The sequence below is a fragment of the Sphaerodactylus townsendi genome, linkage group LG04, assembly GCF_021028975.2.
Source record: "Sphaerodactylus townsendi isolate TG3544 linkage group LG04, MPM_Stown_v2.3, whole genome shotgun sequence".
NCBI lineage: Eukaryota > Metazoa > Chordata > Lepidosauria > Squamata > Sphaerodactylidae > Sphaerodactylus > Sphaerodactylus townsendi.
Window position 1 is genome coordinate 8,720,318 of NC_059428.1, and position 23,967 is coordinate 8,744,284.

General features: G+C 42.2%; 1 protein-coding gene across 1 annotated transcript; it reads left to right on the top strand.

Annotated features, from left to right (window-relative positions):
- The first annotated feature begins 6,052 nt into the window (after window positions 1-6,052).
- Window positions 6,053-22,204, top strand: LOC125431681 (peptidase inhibitor 16-like). The gene is made up of 3 exons (XM_048494701.1): window positions 6,053-6,475; window positions 18,687-18,905; window positions 22,091-22,204. Exons 1-3 carry the CDS (start codon window positions 6,311-6,313, stop codon window positions 22,202-22,204), a joined length of 498 nt encoding a protein of 165 aa, XP_048350658.1. The 5' UTR covers window positions 6,053-6,310.
- The last annotated feature ends 1,763 nt before the right edge of the window (window positions 22,205-23,967 follow it).

Sequence of the window (23,967 nt, forward strand, 5' to 3'; positions counted from 1 at the left end):
ATTCTAGACCAGCATATGACCACCTTGCAATTTTCAATATCCTGACACCCCTTCTCATATCTGGTTGGAATGTTGCCTCATTACATAATATTTACAAACAAAATAATTACAAACAAAAGTCATTCACATTATTTACACTCATTACATAGTTAGTACATAGTCAGTACACAGAGTTACTTATTTCACTCACTTTGTACAGAGTCCTTGCCAAATTGTACATCTGCTAAACCCAAACCAAACACCAAGTCATTATGTTTTTGTATTGGTAATGGCTTTGTTAAGATGTCGGCTATGTTTGCAGATGATTCACAGTACTGCAACTTAATCATATTTGACTGTATCAGTTGTTTTACATTTTGGAATTTCACAGCTACATGTTTAGTACGACTTTTAAGGTTTTCGTTCTCTGCCATGGCTATACATGTCTGTGAGTCTTCAAAAACTGTTATAGGTTGTTCACATTTCTCACCCAGGTCTTTTAGCAACTGCATAACCCATTGTAGCTCATTGCATGCCTCTATTAAGAGCCGCATACTCTGCCTCAGCAGTTGAAGTGGTAAACTGCTGTTTGTTTCCCGCCAGGATCTCCAACAAATCGGATGGCTGCCATATTGGGTATATAATAACCACTCACTGACTTACATCCTGAGTCTTCTGCAAATGAGCTGTCCGTGATACACCACTAAGTCCTTGTTGTTTTGCTTAGAAAAGTGTAAACCATAGTTAGGCAGTTCCCTTCAAGTAATCCACTACTCTTTTTAGCCCCCTGCCAGTCTTTCTCAGCAGGTTTTGCAACTGTTCTACTTAATAAACCTACAGCAAAAGCTATGTCTGGTCTTGTCCAGTTAGCAATGTGCAGCAGGCTGCCAATTACGGAACCATATAGGTCTTGGCCTTTCAAATGCTTTATTGTTATCTTGCTTACAAAAATCAGCCACCATTGGGGTTTGTGCCACTTTGGCATCTTGTGACCAGCTTTTTGTAAGACACCCTCTATCTTTTGTTTTTTTGTGCCAGAAACACATCCCCTTCTTCAGATTTACTGACTTGAATACCCAGGTATTGCTTCTTTAGATACCCCAAGTCTTTCAGCTTAAACTGTTTACTCACCTCAGTGTAAACTTGTTTGATTTGCTTGTCTGTTTTTGCAAACTTCACACAGAGATCATCAACATAAATCATCAAAATGATACATTCCCATCACCAGTACCTCTGGTATATATACAGTGCATCGGCCACACTTTGGTCAAATTTCATTTCACATAATGCTTTGTGTATGCACCTGTTCCAACATCTGGCTGACTGTTTCCAGCCCATACAAAGCTTTGTTGAGCTTATAAACTTTATCAACTTGTTCATGCTCATAACCTGGTGCTTGCTTCATGTATATGGTCTCTTGCAAATCTGCATTTAAATAAGCTACTTCAAAATCAAAGTGTCCTCATTTTTAAAGTCTCTTTGCTCAGCCAGAGTAATCACTAATCTCATGGAGTCTGCCTTTGCAGTGGGTGCATAAGTCTGATCATCACTGTCAAACGTTGTTTGAAAGAAGCCTTGTGCGACTAATCTTTGCTTTTATATTTGTAAGTCCCATCGGGCATAGGTTTACTTGTATACCCATCTTGCACCTATGATCGGCTTATCAGTAGGTTTATCAACAATGTTAAACACTTTTAAGTTCACCAAGGATTCAAACTCTCATTGTCCATAGCCTGATTCCATTTTTCCTGTTCCTCAGGTGGACATTTCAACATATCATGGAAACCTTGTGGTTCTGTCCCTAATTATGCACACTCTCACTTCTTGTACCATAAACCTTTTTGGTGGTATGCCTTTATTTGCTCTTTTCTGATCTGCATGGTATAGCTATTTTCTCCAGTTTGCTCAGCCCCCTCCTCTCCCTGGCTTCCCTTCCTGATCACTATCACTCTCACCCTGTTGTTGCTTTAAGGCTCGGAGCAGATGTGCGGACCTTGAACAGGGAGTGGGGGCTGAGTGCTGTCACTAGGTACTGTGTCATGGCTTACTGGTGGTAAGAACACTTCAGAGTTTTGATGCACATGTTCCCAACCTGTATGCTTTTCAAAGTTGGCAGCACTGCGTGAGATAAGCAATTCTTCCACATGACCCAATGAAAATCTATAGCCTTTGGTATTCTTAAGTGCATATCCTACAAAACGCAGTCTCTAGCCATTTCTTTTGTCCTTTTTCCTCGCTAAGCTGTCTGGGGAATGAGGACGCTAGCAAAACCTCCCAAATATTCTAAGGTGTTTGTGGAATGCCTTTTGCCAAACATTCTGAAAAATGGTGTTTCATTGATACTTGAACCCCACAACCTGTTTATTACATGTGTGGCAGCTAAGACAGCCTCTCCCCAGAAAATGGAATGGAACCTTGGCATCATTTATCATGCAACTCAAGCATTGTTTGAAGAATGCCTAGTCTCCTCTCAGCCACGCATTTTTCAGCCGGGCTGAACGGATTTGTTCTCCTGTATAATACCTTTCTGTGTTTTCAGCCATGTTTGGAATTTGTTCCCCATGAACTCACCGCCTCTGTCAGATTGCAGGCAAGCCACCTTGTGAGGGAACCTCCTGCTCAATCATTGAGACCCATTCCTTAAACCTTGTAAAGGCTTCATCCTTAGATTTCAACAGCAAGCAGTAAGAATATCTATATAATCATCAATCAGCAGAAATATATATCGTGCACCCTCTTCGCTTGATTGGAAAGGACCAGCTAAGTCTGCATGGACCAGTTCAAATGGTCTTTACTTTTGTCTGTAGCTCTTTTTGGGGATTGGATAGGATTTCACCTTAACCCCACTACAGACTGAACAGTCTAGGAATGCTTTGCAAGGCTTTACACTCAAATCACATACTTTTGCCAACTGCTTGATGGTGGCAAAACTTGCATGTCCTAGGACTCTGTGAAGATAGTGCACACAATCATCATGCATAGGCTTATTAGCTAGACTTGAAACATTCATTACATTTTCATTTTGCCCTTTATCAGTCATAAGGCAACATACATTTTGTCGCGAGAGTGTACCTTTTGCACACTCTATGTCAATATTCTGCCATACCAGTACAACCCTGTCTATCAAATATAGTTTTGTAAATTCCCTTTGTTCAGCTAAACTTCTGGGACGCTCAACAAACAAAAAATCCAGTCCAGGAACACACAAACACATTTTGCAACTTTTTACCTAGGGCATGGTATGTAGGCAGTTCCCGCAGCGTAACAGCAGCTGGTGATCCATCGGCCAAGCTGACATGCTTCACACTTTGCCTTGGACTCCTCAGTCAATAGGTGATGAGCATTTATGACATGCTCTGAGCAGGCAGAGTCCAAGAGCCAGATGGGTTGGTTTCTCTGGACATCGGTTCTCAGCAATGTCACAAGTAGTGCTCCTTCTTTCCTCTTCCCCGTTGTCCTTTAGCTGGCCCCTTCTTCTCCCCCTTCTGTGGGCATTCTCGGAGAAGATGATTAGTAGAGCCACAACGGAAACAACTTCTAACTGCATATGACCTTGGACAGTTCAGGGAAAGCTGGGTTTCACTTTTGCCTCTGGAAACAGTGACTTCTCTCTGGCTGTGGCTTCAAGGCAAAACTCTCTTTGTTTCCTGAGCTCCAGAAGGCCTAAGTCACATAGTCTAGAGAGTCAAATCATCTTCCTTTATGCTCTCGCATACTATAGACAAAATTGTCCCAGCTGTCATCTAGGGAATATAAAGGCCAACATAGGTTCTATGTTGTCTAGTGAAAGTCATGCCTCTGTCTTCCAGCCTCTAATTTAATAGTGCACGCAGCTGTTGGACATATTGGCTACATTTTCACCTCTTTTCAGCTTCAAATTGCATAAACGCCTGGTCAAGATTACCTGGGAACCAGCAGTTCATGCGTCTGGTACAGGTCCTTTCAACACCTTTCCAGCAGTCGGAAGCCTTCTCAGCAGCCCGTAGATAGATGAGCTGGGAGTTTTCCCCACAGCCAACATTATGGACGCTTTGGCTCTGGCATCCGCCCTCTGCTCTGCTGCTGTGCCTGGGTTCGGTGGGGTCTCGGACTACAGCCCATAAATCTTCACGTATGAGAAAGCTCTGCATTTTCACACTCCATGCTGAGTAGTTCCCTGCAGTCAGCCGTTCAAAAGGCAAATCCGCACATGGTGGATGTCATCGTGTCACACTGCCTCGGTTACATTTTCTAGCTTCAGTGGTTAGGATACTGGGCCTTATAACCAAATTGTTGGCTCCAGTGCACAGCTGAAGGACTAGGTGCCAACTCACTCCTTTGCTAGAACAGGAGGTAACTGCTTGCAGTATAAGAAAAAGAAACACTCAGACAGTAGATTTAGTTCCAACAGGAATACTTTATCTCTTGTTTCTCAAAGGAACAAAAATAACAATAACTATCCACTCTCTACTCTGACAACAATCTGAGTTCTAAACCTGAAGGTGAAGGAGAGGTACTGAATTGGGTATGCAGTCTTCTTATATAGTTTTGTCCAGCAAATCATTAGCTAGATGATCTAATCATCCTGGCCTGTGACCTTTTCACTTCTGCTGACTGTTACATGCCAATCACTGCAGACCCAGACAGAGAGGCTCCGACCTTTACAATTCTGCTGACTGTTACATTCCAGTCATTCTAGACCAGCATATGACCACCTTGCAATTTTCAATATCCTGACAGGCCATTGCTTTCACATCCTACATGTGAGCTCCCAAAGGCACCTGGTGGGCCACTGCGAGTAGCAGAGAGCTGGACTAGATGGACTTTGGTCTGATCCAGCTGGCTTGTTCTTATGTTCTTATGTTCTTATGGGATTGTCAACTATATGCATAGACTAAGTTTACTTTTTAAAATAATGAGTTTGATCATACAGTTCTGTAATCAGATGAACCTGTAGAATTGGCAAAATGACCATGCTTGAACTCTGGAATTAGTAGAACAGAGGCATAGGATCCTGCTCTGCATTTTTGCAGTGCCAGAAAGGCATTTGTTCTTTGCTGTTTCAAAGAACAAATACTGAATACTTTTTAAAGCTGATAGTTTACACTGGGACAACGTTGCAGGAAGAAAGGGGATAGCATTGCTGTTGCTGGCCATTTTCATTATCAAGACAATGCTAGAATGGAGCAGTCGGGAAAGCATAAATGCTCACAGCGTGTGAAATGAAGGATAGGAAGTATGTAGCCCCTTACAAGAGATGCCAGAGGTGATCTCTAGAGCACATGGCTAGTCCATGCAACATTCAAAAATTTTAGTGTATATATTTTTAGGTGAAAAAATTGCATTCTCACCACAATCAGCTATTATTTTATTTTGGGGGAAATGTATATTCTCAATGGATGCAATTGCACAATAATTATGTATATCCTCCCCCACCATCCAGAAAAGCCCTGAGACATACAGCTCTCACTCACCAGACTCTTATTAAAAATTATAAGCTTATCACTATGTGATTCAGCCAAGGCTTGCTGTTCTGGGCAAGATGGCAGCCCCTTGGGTCACAGATTCTATTGTTGGCACACAAATCTATCGTCTGTGTTTAATTTTCAGAAGATGCAAAGGTGATCTAAACCCAGGGTATCCCTTTTCTCCCTGTTTTCCTTTTGCTATCATTGATTGGTGCCACCGGTGCAAAACGGGCAGCAGAGTTTCCCCAGTTATAGCATTAGTGCAGTGCTCTGCATTTGCACTGGACTTTCTGTTCAGATATATAAATCAACCCCATCGCAAGCCTGAGCCCTTTGTTGAGATGAAGGTCTGGAAGGACCACAGGGCTGATCCACTGTGGTAATGGTGTTGGTCCGGATTTCTGCTCAGTACTGTTGGCCACCACACACAGTTCTCATGTCCAGCACAATTGTGCTAATGGGCACAGGCAGCTTTGAGTGCGTGTTGTGTTTGGTTGGCATATGAAATGTTTGGGGAGGAGGACTCTATGTACAAACTTGAGCAGGCTGGCTTTTAGGATTAATTGGTGTGTGAAGCATCAGATTACAGCAGCCTGTTCCCCAAACCAACTTTTGGAGAACTAGCTGATGTGTAGGTTTTGTGCATACAATTGATTTCAGCAAATGGGCACAGCTTGCCTGACCGTCCCTTAAGGACCATTATTCTTCTTCCATCAGTGATACTATGTGAGATGGGTGTGTTCCCTCTATGGCTCTGAAATGCATTATAATAAAAAGATAAATTTCCTCCTTTGCAATCTTGGGCTTTGGGTGTTCCTTATTCTGGGAAGGGATTTAAAGCTGTCTGCCAGACCCGTGGGCTGTTAAAACAAGACAGTGCCACAATGCTGAGCTCAGGCCTGCGAATTCCCCCCCTCCTCCTCCTCCTGTTGCTCACAGCGATGGAATTGAGCTGGTCCCTTACAGAGGAGGACAAGAAGCTGATGTTGGACCTGCACAATCAGTATCGCTCAAAGGTTTTTCCTCCAGCTGCAGACATGCTGAAAATGGTAAGCAAGTTGGGGTGGGTGGGCACTGGGCTTTTTTGGGGGGTGGAGATTCAGAGGTTTTCCCTCACAGCATAAAAAATGAAAAACTTCCCACTATTTCTCTTGAAATAGCAGCTTTTCTTCTGAATTGTTAAAATGAACGTTTCAGACTTTCTTTTCCTTTGTGTCTGTGTCTGACTAGTGAAACAAGGACAGTGTGAGGGTTTTGTTTTTTGACAGCTAAATGCATTCACAATGACCTCTGTAGACCTGCCTACTGCTCCCTGGTACACTTTGCAGTAGTTATTTATCTCTAATGTGATCTACTTGTATAGAAGATGTACTATTAAATTAATCTTCAGAGGTTCAGCTTCAGTGGCTTTGACTCTGTAGCACTAGCCCCTTTACTGGTATCCTAAATGGAAGGATCTCACAGTTTACTAACATCCCGTAGTAGTGAATTAGGCTGCTTAAAAATGAAAGAAGGAAGTGTGGATTCCATCATCAGAGTTCTGTGTGACACAATTCTGCACTGTTATATGAGCTTGGGTAAGTTCCTTTTTTTCTGTTCCCTACAGCCTTTGTCTTTGAATGCAGAGAACATAGCTGCTTAGGTACCAGATCTACTTTATTATCACTGGATTTGTACGGATGTTTTATTGATTGATTGATTGATTGATTGATTGATTGATTGATTGATTGATTGATTATGGCTGCATGTTTGTAACTCATTAACTGCAGGGGATTAAGAGCTTAACTCTTCCCTTCAGGCTGTGACATTGTTGCTCACTAAAGGGGATTTTTCCCTCTCCCCAATTATTTTGCTTGTTACAAAGTTATATAGACATCACAGGCATCTATTGGATAGTGCCTGTGATGTCCCTGGTACCAGTGCACCATTCTGGGTGACACAGTGTATTCACTTGCCAGACTTGCCAATGTAGATTTTGTTTTAATTTTATTGCTCTTGCATTCATTTCCATTATTTTGTCGGAGTGCTCATCTAGCCCTTTAAAAGGTAATAAAAGTGACAAACATGATTAACAATCTGCAGTCCCAAGTCAAACAGGACATTTTTTCTCTCTGTAACAATGGAATGCGTATCTCCCATTTGGCTGCACTCCCCAAAATTGGGCAAAGAGGCACTTACCATTCAACCGGGGGACCAAACTCTTTTGTGACACTTGTGCAAATTTCATGCCACTGATGCAGGAATGGAGGGGGGGAGCACAGAACTATGGGTAAAACCAGTCCCATTCACTATCTTATTTCTCCTGTGATCACAGTTACGAAAATCGGAAGCAAAAGCTTTCTCATTAAGTCAGGTCAGCTAGCAGTGGCTCAAAAGAGGTTTGCTCCTTTTCGTTCTATTTGCACCAGTTTCTATTTCCCCAGGCCAGCACCTTGACATATTTAATGTGAATGTGGAATGTTACCTATTGCTGTTTGTGAAGTATTTAAAAAAGAAGAAAGAAGTACTTATGAAGTTTGTGAAGTGTTTAAAAGAGAAGAAAGAAGAAAAAAAGCAGTGCAAAAACTTCCAATGATAAATAGGCCCTTTCTGCACAAGGCACCTAAAATATTTGCAGAATGTTTGCAAAATGCTTCCACTCGCCCCCACCACCACCACCAATTTGTTTGCACTCACTTTTTTGACTTTGTGTAGAATTGATGCTTTCAACACCCAGTGCATGGATTCTCTGTTGCTGTGTGTAATCAATGCTTTGAAGATGTAACCAGAAATTAAAAACAAGCAGATAGAACTGACAAAAATAAAGAGGCGAAGGGGAACGGGGTGAGCTCAGGGACATGATAAAATGGTGCTGACGGGGAAGTTCAGGGATGGCACAGAGGCATGGAAAACACAGCAGGAAATATAAAATGTTTTAATATGGCCACACAGCAAGGGAAGACATTTTGAAAACATTTCACACAAAAGAATAATTGTAAAAAAAAATTCAGATAAGACATTTTGGCGCATAAGGGGGAAAAGTCAATGTGGAACTCCACAAAGTAACATTTGATTTCCTGCATCAAAACATTTTAAACGGTTTGTATGGAAAGGGCTGTTATTGTGAACTCATATCATGGAATGGCAATATATAGCCTTCACGTTAATTATATGTTTACATACCTAGTTTTACTTTTCAGGGTTATCTAAGTTTGGCTGATCTGGGTCAGCTAGCATAATCTGTGGTTAGCTGGCAGTTTTTAAGCCATTTGAAATCTTTCTTAAATTGACTGCCATCTTTTAGCCCATTTGTTTAAGATTGTGGTTTCAGTTCCTGTGGGCTGTGGAGCATAAAAAGATTCACAGCATCCACACTCCTTGCCTTCCCCAGCAATGGGAATCAGAGTGCTGCAGTGGGACCTGTGGGCTTTTCAAGTGGAGGAAGAGCCTGGACAAGAGCATAGTGGGGGCAGGTTGCAGTGGAGGCTACCAGATGACTGCTGATTGGACAGCACTTTCCAGTTTCAAATTCTCCAAGTCTGCTCTACTCAACGAGACCTGATTTAAAAGTGTTGCTAGTAGGGTAAAACAACTTACTTGTTAGGCTTCACATTGCATTTGAACTGGGCCAGCAATGGTTTTCCAAGCAACGTTAGCATGCCAGAGGTCCTGAGCCTAGGTGGCAGTTCTGACTGCATGCTAACATGGTATGTACAGTCACTTTGGACATGCAGCAGTAGCCCAATGCTGGATGTGTGCCAAATCACACAGTTAGGGTGTTTTCTTTTCACTAGCATCATTGTTAAATCAGGTCTACTTTTTTAAGCAGGAGGAGGGAAAGCAAAGAAAAAGAACTGGGTTGCACTAAAAGAGAGCTCTGGGAGACCATGAGTGAAGCAGCTGGCTCTGGTCAGGTGAGCGTTTTATGGATAATTTAAATGACTTGGAGGGGAATCTGAGGGCAGAATGTTAAATTGAAGGGAACCTACGGGAGGAATGAATTTACGGGGACATTAATCGAAACGGAAATGTTTTGGGACTTCAAAAACTGGGGGCTCATGCCCACCATTACATTGAATTCACCTGGTGGCCTTGGGCACATTGCCTCTCTCAGCCTCAGTAGTTTGCCTTTTGTCATGTGAATACTGAAGCAGCAAATGGTGATGTTATGGGACTGGTTTGATAATTGAGTCTTATAGCCTCATTTGCAGTTGTGTCCTTCCTGCTTTACATCTGTGTTTCCAACAGCGGCTTGCCAAATATATCTGGGGGCTTCCAGACAGAGCATGAGAACAACAACACCCCCCCCCCCCCATGTATAAACTGGCCAATTGCCTCTGAACAAGGAAGATCAATTTAGCTGCCATTGTTCCTAAAAAGGAACTCTATGACTAGAGTTGGAGCAGATAGGAAGAACTAGAGCCAGGTAAAGAAAAAGTAGTAGAAAAGTCTTGCTAGATGGGACTTGTAGCATCTCCTCTTTGGGATGGCTTGACCTGCCCCTACTTCTGCTATAGACAAATTAATTTTTAAGTGTTAAATTTAGATGCGTTCACACATTAGCACCAGTACTGAGTCATCAGAAGCACGTGATAGCCAGCTCATATTAAACGACTCATCCACCAGATTAGTTCTCATTAGTAGGAACTTACTTTGTGTGATGGGTAGCAATAATCCATGATGACTAACCACAAGCGAGATAATTCAGGATAGCGATTTCTTGCATTACAAAATGATAGGTGCAATTATGACATAAACAACCCACGGAATAAACTCATCCTTTATTCTTTGGTTTTGTTTGCTAGTTGAACCACATTACCTCTTGGAGCTGATTCACATGCGTATAGAAATCACTCCGCTATTTGCCATTTGGTGACTCACAAATGTTCGAACTGCTCTTATAGTGAAATATTTGTTTTTGTATCCAATGAAGTGGGTTCTGGTCCATAAAAGCTGATGCCACAATAAATTCATTAGTTTTTAAGAGGCCACAAGACTCTATATTGTTTTGGCTGCAGCTGCATAACAGTGGCTACTCCCTCCTAACATTGTATTTGAAGTGATGCCAGTCATTACTCGATGATGCAGTCACTGAGCAATGAAAATGCATGCCTGAGACTAGCCTCTAGGCAACACCAGCTCCAGTCTAGCTTTTGTTGAAAGAAATTAGCAGAAATCAACTATGTAAATTGCAGTGAATGGCTATATGGGTACCGTGGTGCAAATTACGGTAAATCTGAAACACACACACACACACTCAGAGGGAGAAAGAAATAGCTCTGATAACGGGAGAGGAGAAGCAGGACAACAGCCCAGAAGGGGGATCAAGCAAGATTTCTGGCAGGACCAATTGCACAGAACGTTGTTTCTGTGTGTGCTTCTGCTTGAATCAAACCAACCACCGAATGCGAAAGTAAAGCACAAACAGTGAAGGATGGTGATATGTGATGCAGAAGCTGACTTGACTTTCAGTGGTTTTCTGTAGTGACTCTGGTGGAAAATAACCAGTCTGCAGGAAAGACTGTATGAACTCCTTCATATTTTTGGAACAAAATGTGGTCACGGTAAGAGCTATATTTTGTTCACTGCTGACCTACAGTACACAAAAGGTTTGCTGATATTGCAAGGCCAGCTGCCAGCTGGCAAGTCCTGTAAGCACCATGAGTGCTACTGGGGTATTAGGAACAATTCCGCTGGTAATACACAATAGGGACTGCACCAGTTCCTGTGCTCATCACAACTAATCTACATGTAGCAACAGGATCGGAATGGAGGACATGGCAAGCATCCATTGTGCCCAGACAACGCCAGGAATGGTAAATCCCTGATGCTGATCAGTACCTGTTTCTAGAGGTGCCCCTTTCTACTTCCTGACTGGTTCAACTACTTTCAAAGGAAGATGCCCTCTGGAAATGCTTCTCTTAGTCAAAAATGTGGAGGCTAATGCTGCCTTCTTCATCTGTTTCAACACTATTTTTTATGGCAAGATTTTTGGTCCCCTGGTCAGTTCCACATGTTGCCAATTCCCACTCTGAAGTCACACTTTTTACTTTTGTTTGGGTCAGCAAAGCTGGTTACCATAGCAATGCTCATATACATTGAGCTATGCTGGCCAACCCATATTTTAATGGAACAAGAGACATAGCTGTTGGATGCCTATATATAGAATTTGACTCTGCAATGCAAAAAGGGAATAAGAAACACAAGTTGGACCTGTTGTTTCAGCCTCACTCAGAGTGTACACACAAAGCTGTCATTGCCCCAGAAAGGGAGGAATGGTATGTCCTATGGCTTCAATCTACTCCTTTTAAAGCTGTCTTTGTCAAAAAAAAAGTTTCTTGTTGGGTCTTTTAGCAAGAAAGAGTGCTATTTTGACTCAGATTTATCTAGTTCAGTTATAATACTTTCTTCCCAGCAAACCCTAGGAATTGTAGTTAAGGATGCGAAAGAACTATCAGGAGAGGCTCTGCCCTTTCTCAAAACTCAAATCCCAGCATAATTTTGGGGAAGGTGGCAATTAGAATGGAATGACATCAGTGTAATATTGGACATGACCTAATAAAACAATATATCTCCTCTGGTTGTGGTGGGTTTTCCAGGCTGTGTGGCCGTGGCCTGAGCTATGTGGCCCCGAAAACCCACCACAACCAGTTGAATTTGGCCCTGAAAGCCTTTGACAATACAGTATCTCTTATCCTTTACTCCTGTTCTTAGGTTTCATAACATGCTAACTATTTGCTTAACTATATATTACATTATTCTCTCCAGGTCTACCACAAGATCTTTAGATCAGACATACCTTGAAAGTTTTGTGCTTCGAACATAATTCCCAGGCATATTGGAACCTCACCTAATTTGTGATTATAGTATGCTTGTGGGGGAAGGGAGGGTGTGCAGCACGGGAATTATATCCTACCCAATTTTCCTGACCTAAAACAGCCTTGGTACACTAATATTCACCATGTTGAAACTTATGTATAGCCATCATACACAAAAGCTTCCCCCCATGGGGACAAACAATGACTCCCCAATTCAAATTGGATCCCCAAGTACTTGGGAACCGATTTTCAAGTAGTATTGCCAGCCAGTGGCTGATAACCAGCGGTAGCCTGTGAGGGCAGGAGGGGACATGGGGGAGCAAAAGGTGTAAAATCACTTTCTGGGGCAAACTGAGAAGTGATATCACTGCTTTGGGAATTGCTGGAAACTCTGTGGTAAACTATGGCACCCATCGGGCTTCTGGTGACCTGTTGAGTGGAATGATGTCACTTCCACATTTTCTCTGGAAGTGAAATAATTGTGCTGTGGTGATGACAATTTTTATTTTCCCCTCCCCCCTGCCACCACAGAGGCACTGAGAAATGAGGGCTGGGGAGGAGATCTCACATCTTCAGCTGGTAAGCAGCATCCCTGTTTCCAAGTGTGGAACTTGCCAGGCACAAATGAGCAAAATTCCTCATGACAGACCCGGAGAGGACATGAGGATAAAGCAATGTACAGTTACCTCCTGTCAGCAGCTTGGTAGGACAACCCTTATGCCAGAACATCCCACAGTCTGCTGTCTAACTTATTGACACATCGAGTTTACCTAAAAGGTGCACCTCAAGTGTGCTGTGCATTAAAATATGCTGCACTGAAATCCCCCCTGAAAGTTCTTTTAGCTTTTTTGTGCTTTTTTTTTCAGCAAAAAAGGAGGCATAATTTCAAAGAAGCCAAAAAGTCAAATAAAAAAAAGTTGATTTTTCCTGGATTTTAGGTCCATTTTACCCTAGGGGAATATTTGTGAGGCTGTGTCTGGAGATAGAGGCACCAAATTTGCAGCATAGTTTCAGGTAACTCTCTTTAGAAGAATCTTCAAGTTTGACAAAGATTGTGTCAGGGGTCAAACCCTTATGGGTCGTAAAATAGGCTGGCCCATTCGCTTCCTCACAGCTTCCCGTATGTATCTTTGTGCGAGAAAACCAGCGCCGTGTCACAAATTCGGTGCCCCCGTGCTTATAAAAGAAAAGAAAAGAGGCCTCCCAGTATTCGTTTGCCGATCCCAAAGTAGGCTGCCTTCTGACCACAGATGTTAATTTTGTCAATTCAAAGATGCTTCAAGCGCTGCCCCAGAGCTTTTGGGATGGCACCTCAGCGTCCCGATTACCACTGGGATCCACCTCAGTTGGTTTGTGCCATAGACCCTGAAGCTCGATTTTCGTCAAGCGGTATCTAGTGACCTTCTCGTAGTTCTTTTTCAGTGACCCCGTTGTCACCAGTGGACCGTTATGTCGATGATGGTCACTTTCTTGTCCTTGTTCCCGAGGTGATGTTCTTTGTCCTGCTTTGATTCGAAAGTCCCACAGGATCTTGACCTGCTCATTTTACATGAGTTTCTCTGGACAACGTTCCCACCAGTTTCTAGTTGTTCTTATGTTGTAATTCTTGCATAAATTTTATGTGGATCATCTACCACCGGAGTTGTGCCTCTGTTTGAACTCAGTCTGGGCAATCTTTTTGCAGCAGCTGAGGACATGATCTACAGTTTCGTCAGCTTCTTTGCACAATCTTCACTTTGCAGCATCCGAGGATTTTTTGATTCTGGCCTTGATCGAATTTGTTCTAATGGCTTGCTCTTGAGCAGCTAAAATCAGGGATTCAGTTTTCTTTTTCAGACTTCCGGTTGTTAACCACAACCAGGTCTTTTAGTTGTCCACCTTGTCCTTGATCTTCTCCAGGAATTGGCTATGCAGTGCTTTGTTGTGCCAGGTTTCAGTCCTCATTTTAATCACATTTTTTTCTGTATTCTTGTTTGGTTTTCTGGGTCTTCAGCAAATGTCTGTTCTTCAATCAATTCCTGTTCTTGACTTTCATACACATAATTGGCCAGCGTATGTTTCTGCTCTTTCACTGTTTGCTGTACTTGCAGTAAACCTCTGCCACCAGATCTCAGAGGAAGGTGTAATCTATCAGTATCACTGCGTGGGTGTAAGGCATGGTACATTGTCATAAGCTTCTGAGTTTTTCTATCCAATGCATCCAACTCAGCCTGTGTCCAGTTGATGATTCCTTCAGTGTACCTGATGACGGAAAAGGGCCCGGTGTTACGGTGGCCTTGATGGTATGCCCCAACGCTTACCTTAGATTTCAAAATTTTCCTGAACCTCTGCGTGTATTCTCGTTTATCAACAGTCTTCACCTTTCGTCTCCGCGATGTTATCCAGCTGCAAAATGCCCAGATATTTATAAACTGCCTCCTGGTTGTACTTGATGAGTTGGCCATCAGGCATTTCAATCCCATCACTCTCTGTGATCTTACCCCTCTTTATTGCCGCAGTAGCGCACTTTTCCAGGCCAAACTCCATTGAAATATCTGTGCTGAATACCGGACCAGTTCACTAGTGACCGGATTTCTGCCCGATTTCTCGTACAGCTTCAAATCATCCATGTACAGCAAATGTGAGATTTTTTCCGAGTCTTTGGCCATTTGATAGCCCAACTTTGTTTTCTTTTAAATTACTGTTAGTGGGATCATGGAAATGATAAACAGTAAAGGTGTTAGTGAATCACCTTGGAAAATTCCTCGCTTAATGTTGACTGTTCCAAAGTTTTCATTTCCGACTGTCAATTCAGTTTTCCACTGTCTCATCGCTTTTTCAGTAAATATTTGAATGTTTTTGCTGATGCCAATTGTTTCCAAGCATTTCATGATCCAACGATGGAGCAGTGAGTCAAATGCCTTCTTGTAATCGATCCAGACTATTGCAAATTTGTTCTTTGATTCTTGCAGTTCTCCATTATCATTTTGATCTTTTGTACCCCTGCTCCTTCTTTTGTTCCCTTTTTGCTCCACTGGCAGGATGCTATTTGCTTCCAAGTAGTCCATGATGTTATCTGCTATTATGCTAGTGAGCAGTTTGAGCATCGTGGGTAAACATGTTATTGGCCTGTATTTTCCAGGTGTTGTTCCTTTGGCTGGAACTTTCATAATGAAGTATGTCTTCCCAGTTGTTAGCCATTCATTGATTTCACCATTTTGCTTGGCTTCATTGAACTGCTTGGCCATTGTTGGATGCAAACTGGTTAGGTATTTGAGCCAGAAGTCATGCAATTGATCATGACCTGGTGCTGTCCAGTTTTTCACTTTCTTGCTTTGATTTGTTATCATATCAGTTGTTATTTCCAGCTCTTGCATTTGTTTTTGGCTAACATCTTTCTCAAAATCTTTTATCCACTGCGCCTCCCTATTGTAATCCTTCTTGTTTTCCCACAGATCTTTCCAAAACTGAAGTGTTGCATTTTCTCTGGTTTTTTGCTTTCAACATTGATCTTTGTGTTGAGGCTTTGGTAAAAATGCCTTTGGTCTGATCGAAATTGCTGATTTTGTCTGTACTGGATGTTTCTTGCTTCATATCTTTCAATTTTTCTCGCTGTGAGCCGTTATTTGTTGCTTGCGATCTCCAGTGTTTCTTCACGTTCCAGCAGTTCAGCCACAAAGAGCCATATTTTTCATATGTTATTTCATATTTCATATGTTATTTCATATTGCATATTTTTCAGGTTACTGGCATCTGACCTTAGTTTTTTGATTTTCTGTTCCGTGTCTCATTCTTCTCCACCCTTGGTTTTGATGGTTGATTTATCTTGGGTTTAGGTATTTCAATGCCGAGTTCTCTTGTGACCACTAGTGACGTACTGTATAAGAGCTGATTAGTTTGTTTGATGGGTGTTGTTTCAATTGTCATCAGTGCTGTGTTTACATCCCTTGTTATGGTTGTCAGATCTTTTTTGGGCACCATTTTCAATGCTGGCAGCCTTTATCTTTCCTCATTTGATGGTCTGTAGTGGATGATCGTTTCCCTTAGTTCTTTTTGTCTTTCTGTCAGCCTATCAGTTTTTTCCATGGGGACTTTCTCTGGTGATTGTACTTTTATTTTCTCCCCTGTACTGGCATTTTCATCTAGCAGTTCTACTATCATCTCTCCTGCTGTTTCTGGAGTATATACTGTTCTTTATTCTGGTGTTACAGTGGCCTTCTTTTCACAATTTTTCTGGACTTCTTCTAGTTCTATCTCTGTAAACACTTTATTCCATATGATGAATCGCCTTTCATCTGCCAGTCTTTGCTCAGTGATATTTGAATCTGGGTAGTGTTGTTTCCACAGTTCGTACATCTGCTTCAAGTATTCTCTTTTTTCTGGCTCTGAATTGTAGTAACAAACCATGATGGCACGATTTTCTTGCGCACTATACTTCTTTCTTTTGGATGGTTGGTCCACTTGTTGCCCACTTGTCGACGCATGTTCAGGGACCCCAGCATGCGGCGTGGTCCTTGTTAACCCACGTGACAACTGATGTGGTATGGAATAATTTTTCATTTGTATCACCATATTGTATGGGTTGGTGGACACTCTTAGTCTGGTTTCTCAGTTGTTGTGAGCTCTAGCTTGGGAGCCCCTTCTGGTAGTACACAACAACAACAAAAACAACAACAATAATGAAGATGATGATGATGATGATGATGATGATGATGATGATGATGATGATGATGATGATGATGATGATGATGATGTTAAATCACTGTGCAAAGGGGAAACATTTTCAAGAATCTGTGAAGGGGTGTACTTTATGTTACTCTTGCCACAATGACTGCATTTCCATCTCACCCTTATCTGTATTCATGGGTGGACTTAGTAATGTGGTATTGCTGGGATAGCCCCAGAAACACATCCTAGGAATCCTGTCCCTATGGCAAGTGTAATGTCTAGACCAGCTCTGAGTTTCATACTTGGAAGTGGAGTGGAGCCAGAACTGTTTCATTCACCTTCATCAAAGCAAATGTATTTCTCCTCCTGTTTAAATAAATGACATCTCCACATCGTAAGCAGCCAGCCAAGTGACTCAAGGAAGCTTTGCATGGGTGCCTTGGAGCCTGTTAGTCAAAGGTCTGGTTTTTTGCTTGGCTTTTTTTGGACCATGCTCAGGATCATGGCACCTCTTTTAAAAACTGTATCATTGTTCCCTAAACCTCTCCATATATTTATTTATTGACAATATTTCTATCCCTCCTTATCTTCCTGGACTCAAATTCTTCTCTTCATGCTTAGCAACTGCTGCTAAGTAGCCTGTGGAGCACAGCTGGAGAAGAAGAGACTGTCTATCACTGCATTGGAGGGATGTTGGCAAGCAGCTGTTAGTTTCTGTTAAGTAACATGCTTTCCAGATGTTTGTATTGGCTCTAGTCTAGCGCAGCTGTTAAACTGGGCATACCTTTCTCTTCTCAGCAGGGAGGAGTTCTTCATATTTACTACTCATACCTCCTAATATGGTTGGAAAGGGGAAGGGAGTGTTATTCTCTGCTCTGCTGTAGGCTTCAAAGTCACTCTGCACATCATGCCAAACGAAGTGGAAGATTGTGAGATTTCTGGACTGTAGCCTGGGATGCTAGTTTACTATATCCTGGACTATCAATTTTTATATATTCCCCTCTATAAAAAACTTCCTGGATGCTGTAGGCTAGAACATGCAGAAGCAGACTATGATAAACATTTTTTGTTGAAATGCTGTAATATTATACTCAGAAAGTGGGCACATAGTGGGCACATTAAAAAATGAAAGGCTCTCTACTTGCACTACAGCTTGGAATGGTCATTCTAGAATTTTTCTACTTCATTCTGCATCATGTATACATCAGTTGTAAGTTTTATTTAAAAATAGTGCCTCAGTATTAGTGACTTTAAATGTGTATATGCTTATAAGTGTTCACATATGGTAGTACAGTCCTAGGCAAGTATCTTCTGCTCTTGGTGCCTCAGTGATTCAGTGGTAAAATAAGACAACGCAATGCTTAGAATACTTTCAGCTTCCACTGATGCCGCATTCTGATTTGCAATCAGATTTGTCTTTAGTTGGAAATTGCAAAGGAAGCTGAAAGAATTCAGAGCTCAGAATCCCCTTTTTCAGTCAGTAGAAAACATTAAGATGGATCCCTGTGGCTGCTGCTCCCTCTTCCTGGAGGTCTCAGTATAAGTTACAATGTAAATGTGTGATTGGGATAGCTGTAAAAAAAAGTGCAAATAATTTATGGCTAAAGCTTGGACTATTTGGATTCATGACCTCTATTTATTTTTCCTTGTTATGGGGACTGGTTGCTTGCCTTGGAAAATGCACCAAACTGACCAGATTGCTATGCATGCCAGATAACTCTGACTGATTTTCAACAGGCATTGCTCACCCCTGGCTTTGGAAAATATGAAAAGCCCATCTTCATGGTAATGACATCTTTACTTGTCTTGATTTCAGAGCTGGGATTCAGAGCTGGAAGCTTTTGCCAAAGACTACGCAACAAAATGCATCTGGGAACACAATAAGGAGCGCGGCTGGCGAGGCGAGAACCTCTTTACCATGAGTGGTGACTTGACTGTGAAGACAGCAGTGGAAAACTGGTACAATGAGTACCAATATTATAATATGACCACGTTAATATGCGCAGAAGGGGAGATGTGTGGCCATTATACCCAGGTATCTGACTATGTCCCATGCTTATAGAAGATTACCAGTCAACAAATGAGAAATAGCATTAGCTGTACAAAATGAATAAACACCATGGCGATAGGCTCCATTGTCTTGAATAATGGAAATGGCATTCTACAGCTAAGTGTTAGAAGCCATTTGTTCTCTTGTTTTGACCTCCTAAAGTTCTGGTTTCAGTCTTCAGTCATGATGAAGATTTCAGCAAAATGTCATCCCCCTACCTTTGTCTCAAAAGAAATACTTATGGGTGCTCCCAAACAATGTAAAAAATATTTTTCTGGCCAGTATTAAGCTAATAATATCTCTATTTGGCACTAATTATCTAGTCCCTATGTAATGGACTAGTTCAGAGAATTTCACCTACCCAGTGTGGTAAAATGTGGAGCTTATTTAGCAGGCACAGTAGCTGACAACTTCAAGTTAATTCATTTATTCCTTCTCATATATAGGCTTTAGTCTATTGTGCCAACAGCTGGCATTTAAATGAACAGTGGTTTGATAGCTGACTATCAGAGGCCATTTATTTTCATGTGGTCTCCTTCATTTTGAGTGTTCATTCCCTTTGGGTTTGATTTTTGGTTTTCCTCTCATTGGCAGCCCTCAGCTTAGAGAATCCCCATGGTTTCCTAAACCTCTCCCTTTTAAGGGAAACCGAAGGAGACCATGATGCAGCAAACTTTCCTCAGGTTTTCGTGCTCCTCCCTGCCTCCCCACACCCACACTATAGTAGTTCCTCCCACTTTTTGGGTCACCATTTTAAGACAAAAGGGCTTTTACAAAATCTTCACAGTAAAGGCCTATCACTGGAATGGGGAAACCCAGTGAAATTGACAAGGCTGGGTTTGTTAACAAAACTCTTTCTGACTTTCTTCATAACTCCGCCCTCCTCCAGCCACCACCATCTTCTTTCTTCCCTCCCCTCCCTGGCTTCCTGCAAGATAAATTTTTATTGCTCAGCATGACAGACTCTTTTTTTTCTAATTGGCACCTAGTTTAATTGAGGCAGGTCTGCAAACAAGTGCTAGACCAAAGACAGCAGCAACAAAAAAGGTGGCAGGTAACCTTCCCAAATGGAGGCTGCATGGAAACAACAAGGAAGCAGGTGGGTGGACAAAATGGCACGTTGGCTCAGATAGGTATACTTTGCAGGAGGGTAACCTGTGTAAATAAAACAAATTGGGGAACAAAAATGGTGTAAACAGGAAAATCCCTCTGTGAAGTTAAATTGGAGAATTGACTGCTTTTCTGCTGCCAGGTACGTAGTACATGCATTGATGTCCTGTAAGAAATAAGAACCCCTCCCTTTATTTTCAGTCAGTAAGAAGGTAGGAGAAAACTTACTGGAACTTTACTCATTAGATAAATTCTTAGCTGAGCAGGCACTCCCTCTTTCTCTGTTATACTTCAGTAAATATAAGCTGAAATATGCTTTTCATGATGCAGGGACCAAGTGACTCAAGTGAGCACAGAGAAAATTAAATGGATTTAAACACACTTCCTCTAATTCTAAAGTTTATCTCTGTGATGTTAAAGGGCAGACAGAAATATCTGAATGGTTTCAGATTTGATATCTGGCTCAGTCCATTTCAGATTTTCTTTTTTCTCCATTTGGTTGGTTGCCTCTTTTCAGACCACATGCTTGTGTGTGTTTTGGGCAGTGACTTGAGTATAACTGATCTCTGAGAATGACTTTCTCCAATGCTTTTCTAAGGATGGCTACTCCCTTCTTAAAGGGGGATCACTTTCTTACTACAACTCCCCCTCAGTCAAAATGCACCATGGCAGGGAAAACAGAGCTTAGGATCATTTGGCCTTCATTGCCTACATGACTAGGCCAAAGTGCAGTCTTTCTCCTGTCTTCTTGGGTTGCATTAATTAATTGTCCTCTTGCCAGTTTTATGGCTTTTTTCTTCATCTTGGAAAGCAGAAGAAATGGTGGGAGGGGTGGTATGGGAAGGAAGAAGTGAACTAGTTGTTTCTTTTAACCAGATTATTTATCAAAGGTGTTTGAACATCCCTGAACATTCACAGAGTGTGAACCCAAAGTTCACAAAATAAAGCAGAGAATTTTTGCACTGTTATTTGGATGAAGTGCCATTTCATCACACTTACCCCTTTCCTGCTTCCACCGCTGCTGCTGATCTGAAAAGAATGGGGAGTTCCTTAGTCTTAAAAAAAAAAGATAACAGTGTGTGCACCAATGCAGACATGCACAGTTCATATGCTGACAGATGTCTACATTTTTGGTCTTCTTTGAAATTGTCATGATTTGATAGTTTAGCTACCATTTCCACCTCTTTTCCAAAATCTGGCTTTTATTTATAAATCTGTTCTTAGAGCGGTGGTTGTCAACCTGTGGGTCATGACCCCTTTGGGGGTCGAACGACCCTTTCACAGGGGTCGCCTATGACCATCGGAAAACACATATTTCGATGGTCTTAGGAACCGAGACACAAATAATTTTATGGTTGGGGGTCACCACAACATGAGGAACTCTATTAAAGGGTCGCGGCATTAGGAAAGTTGAGAACCACTGTCTTAGAGGTTATCAAGCTGTGATGTTTGCTGCAATGAAAAACTGGAAATGGAATGGCAAGGTTATGGTGGGTCAACACAAAAATGTAACTTTGAATCTTAGAAATCTCATTTGGTTCCACCCAAAAGGCTGGGAAAGGAAAACTGGTCAGGGGTCCCCACAGTGTTGCCTTCTCTGGCAGTATGGAGTAGATTCAAAACTTTATTGGTTGTGGTGGATTTGCCTGGCTGTGTGGCCATGGTCTGGTGGATCTTGTTCCTAATGTTTTGCCTGCATCTGTGGCTGGCATCTTCAGAGGTGTATCACAGAGGGAAGTCTGTTACACTGGACTTCCCTCTGTGATCCACCTCTGAAGATGCCAGCCACAGATGCAGGCAAAACATTAGGAACAAGATCCACCAGACCATGGCCACACAGCCAGGCAAATCCACCACAACCAGTTGAATCCAGTCGTAAAGCCTTTGAAAATACACAAAACTTTATTGTTTCAGGGTCCTTCTCCGTTGGCTTCATTATTTTACAGTTTCTCAAGAATTACTGAGCAAGTAAATGGTTTTGATTCCAGAGTAAAGTCCAGTGTGGAGTTGTTTGCAAGCTTGGGTACCAATGGTAACATGATCTTTTCCTGCTTCTGTAGGTGGTCTGGGCAAGCAGCAACCGTGTTGGCTGTGCATCAGTGCTCTGTGAAACTCTGGAAGTTCTGAATGAGACTAACATGCATTTGGTGGTCTGCAACTATGAGCCCCCGTGAGTTTCTTTTACCAAGGGAGAGGGCTCTGGTATTCTAATCTTGAACAATCCTTTTCATAGAGGGTCAGGGTGATTTCTTTTTCCCCCACTGCTATAATAAGGTTGTGGCTGGGCTGGCTTTTACCCCAAAATGGAGGACAATCCTGATCAACCAGAATTAATGAAATGGGAATGTATTTATACAAACCTACATGTGCTAAGGACATATTAAGAAACTGTTAGATTTAGATCAATAAGCTACAATTTATAAGCTCTAAACAGATTCTCATGAAAGAAAATCATACTGAAAAACTGTGGTTAAGATATATTGTTTTCTTGTACTGGCTGAAGATCTACAGCTGTTGTGCTGGCAGTTGAATCAGTCAGTTCAGCTGTGGGGTAAACCATTCCACAACATAATGCACCTGTTTAAAGTGGAGCAGTGTGACTTGGAAGAGCCCAGCATTGCTCCTGATGAAGTGAGGAGAGCAACACTGTGATTGTGCCAGCAGCCACATCTGTTTGCACTGGAGACTGAGTGGCTCAGTGGTATGTTTATTTTATTTACTGTATTTATAGTTTGCCTTTCTCACTAAGAGTCAAGTTGAATTCCATAGTGTAAAACAATGTAATCAAATAACTGGAGAAATCTAATAAGTAATGCAGTAGGACTCAGATTACCAAAATTAGGCCGAATTCCCACTGAAAATTTAATCCAGATACAACCAAGTTTCAAAAGAATTGGCACCTTTTCATCTAGGTTCCAACATCCTCACTGCAGCATGTTTCTAGTGAAGACATCTAGGCCTGCCCCTTGGGAGGGTGCCTACTGTCAGGGGTGCAATTAGCAGCACCAAAGTTTCAGAGTATCTTTAGGAGACCATCTTGATGATACCACCAGGTTTGGTGAAGTTTGGTTCATGGGGCTAAAGTTATGGACCCTAATATGTGTAGTTCCCATCTCCTATTAGCTTCCATTGGGTTGATTCCCCACTGAAGACTAGATGTGTGCTCATCTCACCAAATACCCAGGTTTCCTGCAAAACTCCCCACTTCACCAGTGCCAAACATCCTGTTTCTGGTGCTCCCCACACCCCCCCCCCCCGCACCAGCATGTGTTATTTTAGAACCTGCTTGGAAGTAGACCTTTTTTTAAAAAAAGCGTGGACGATCTGGAGCGGTGGGGAAGTGGGGGGGGGGGGATGAATCTGGATTCATTTTTCCCACCACTGGTAGTGATGTGGAGCCTCCCATCCAATGAGAATGCAGTGGGTTGTGTGCAATGTGTGCGCAGCCTTTTTTTTATTTTGCGGACCGGAGATCCACGTGGATACGAAGCAACATGGGGGCAGTTTTGACTGACTGACTGAGTAGAAGGCAATACAAATCAGTGCTACACATTGTATCCACATGGATCCGACTACATGGAGGCGGGCGGAAACAGGGCCTTGCTTTAATCGCCCATTTCTCCATCTCCGCGTAGAGTCATTCTGCTCATGCTCGTGCAGACGTGGATCCACAAGGTAGAAAATAAAAAAATTCCCACCCCAACACAACGCAGCAGCCAATCAGGAAAGCCCCTGAGCGGATCACGCGTTTGATCCGCCAACAGTGGGGAGTCCTGCATTGCTGCTGTGTTGCTGGGAACAAGGATCGTTTGGGATCGCAAGCTGCAGTGGGGACCATCAAACTGTGATCAAAAGGTGCCGAATCTTTCCAAACCGCTTTGGATCTACATTCATTTTCTCAGTGGGGAATCAACCTTGGAGTGTTTTTTCAAAAAGG

Coding starts and splice junctions, on each gene's coding strand:
- LOC125431681 (XM_048494701.1), top strand. CDS start 6,311: ATGCTGAGCTCAGGCCTGCGAATTCCCCCCCTCCTCCTCCTCCTGTTG. Junction 6,476..18,686: donor CTGCAGACATGCTGAAAATG/GTAAGCAAGTTG, acceptor TCTTGATTTCAG/AGCTGGGATTCAGAGCTGGA. Junction 18,906..22,090: donor TGTGTGGCCATTATACCCAG/GTATCTGACTAT, acceptor CTGCTTCTGTAG/GTGGTCTGGGCAAGCAGCAA.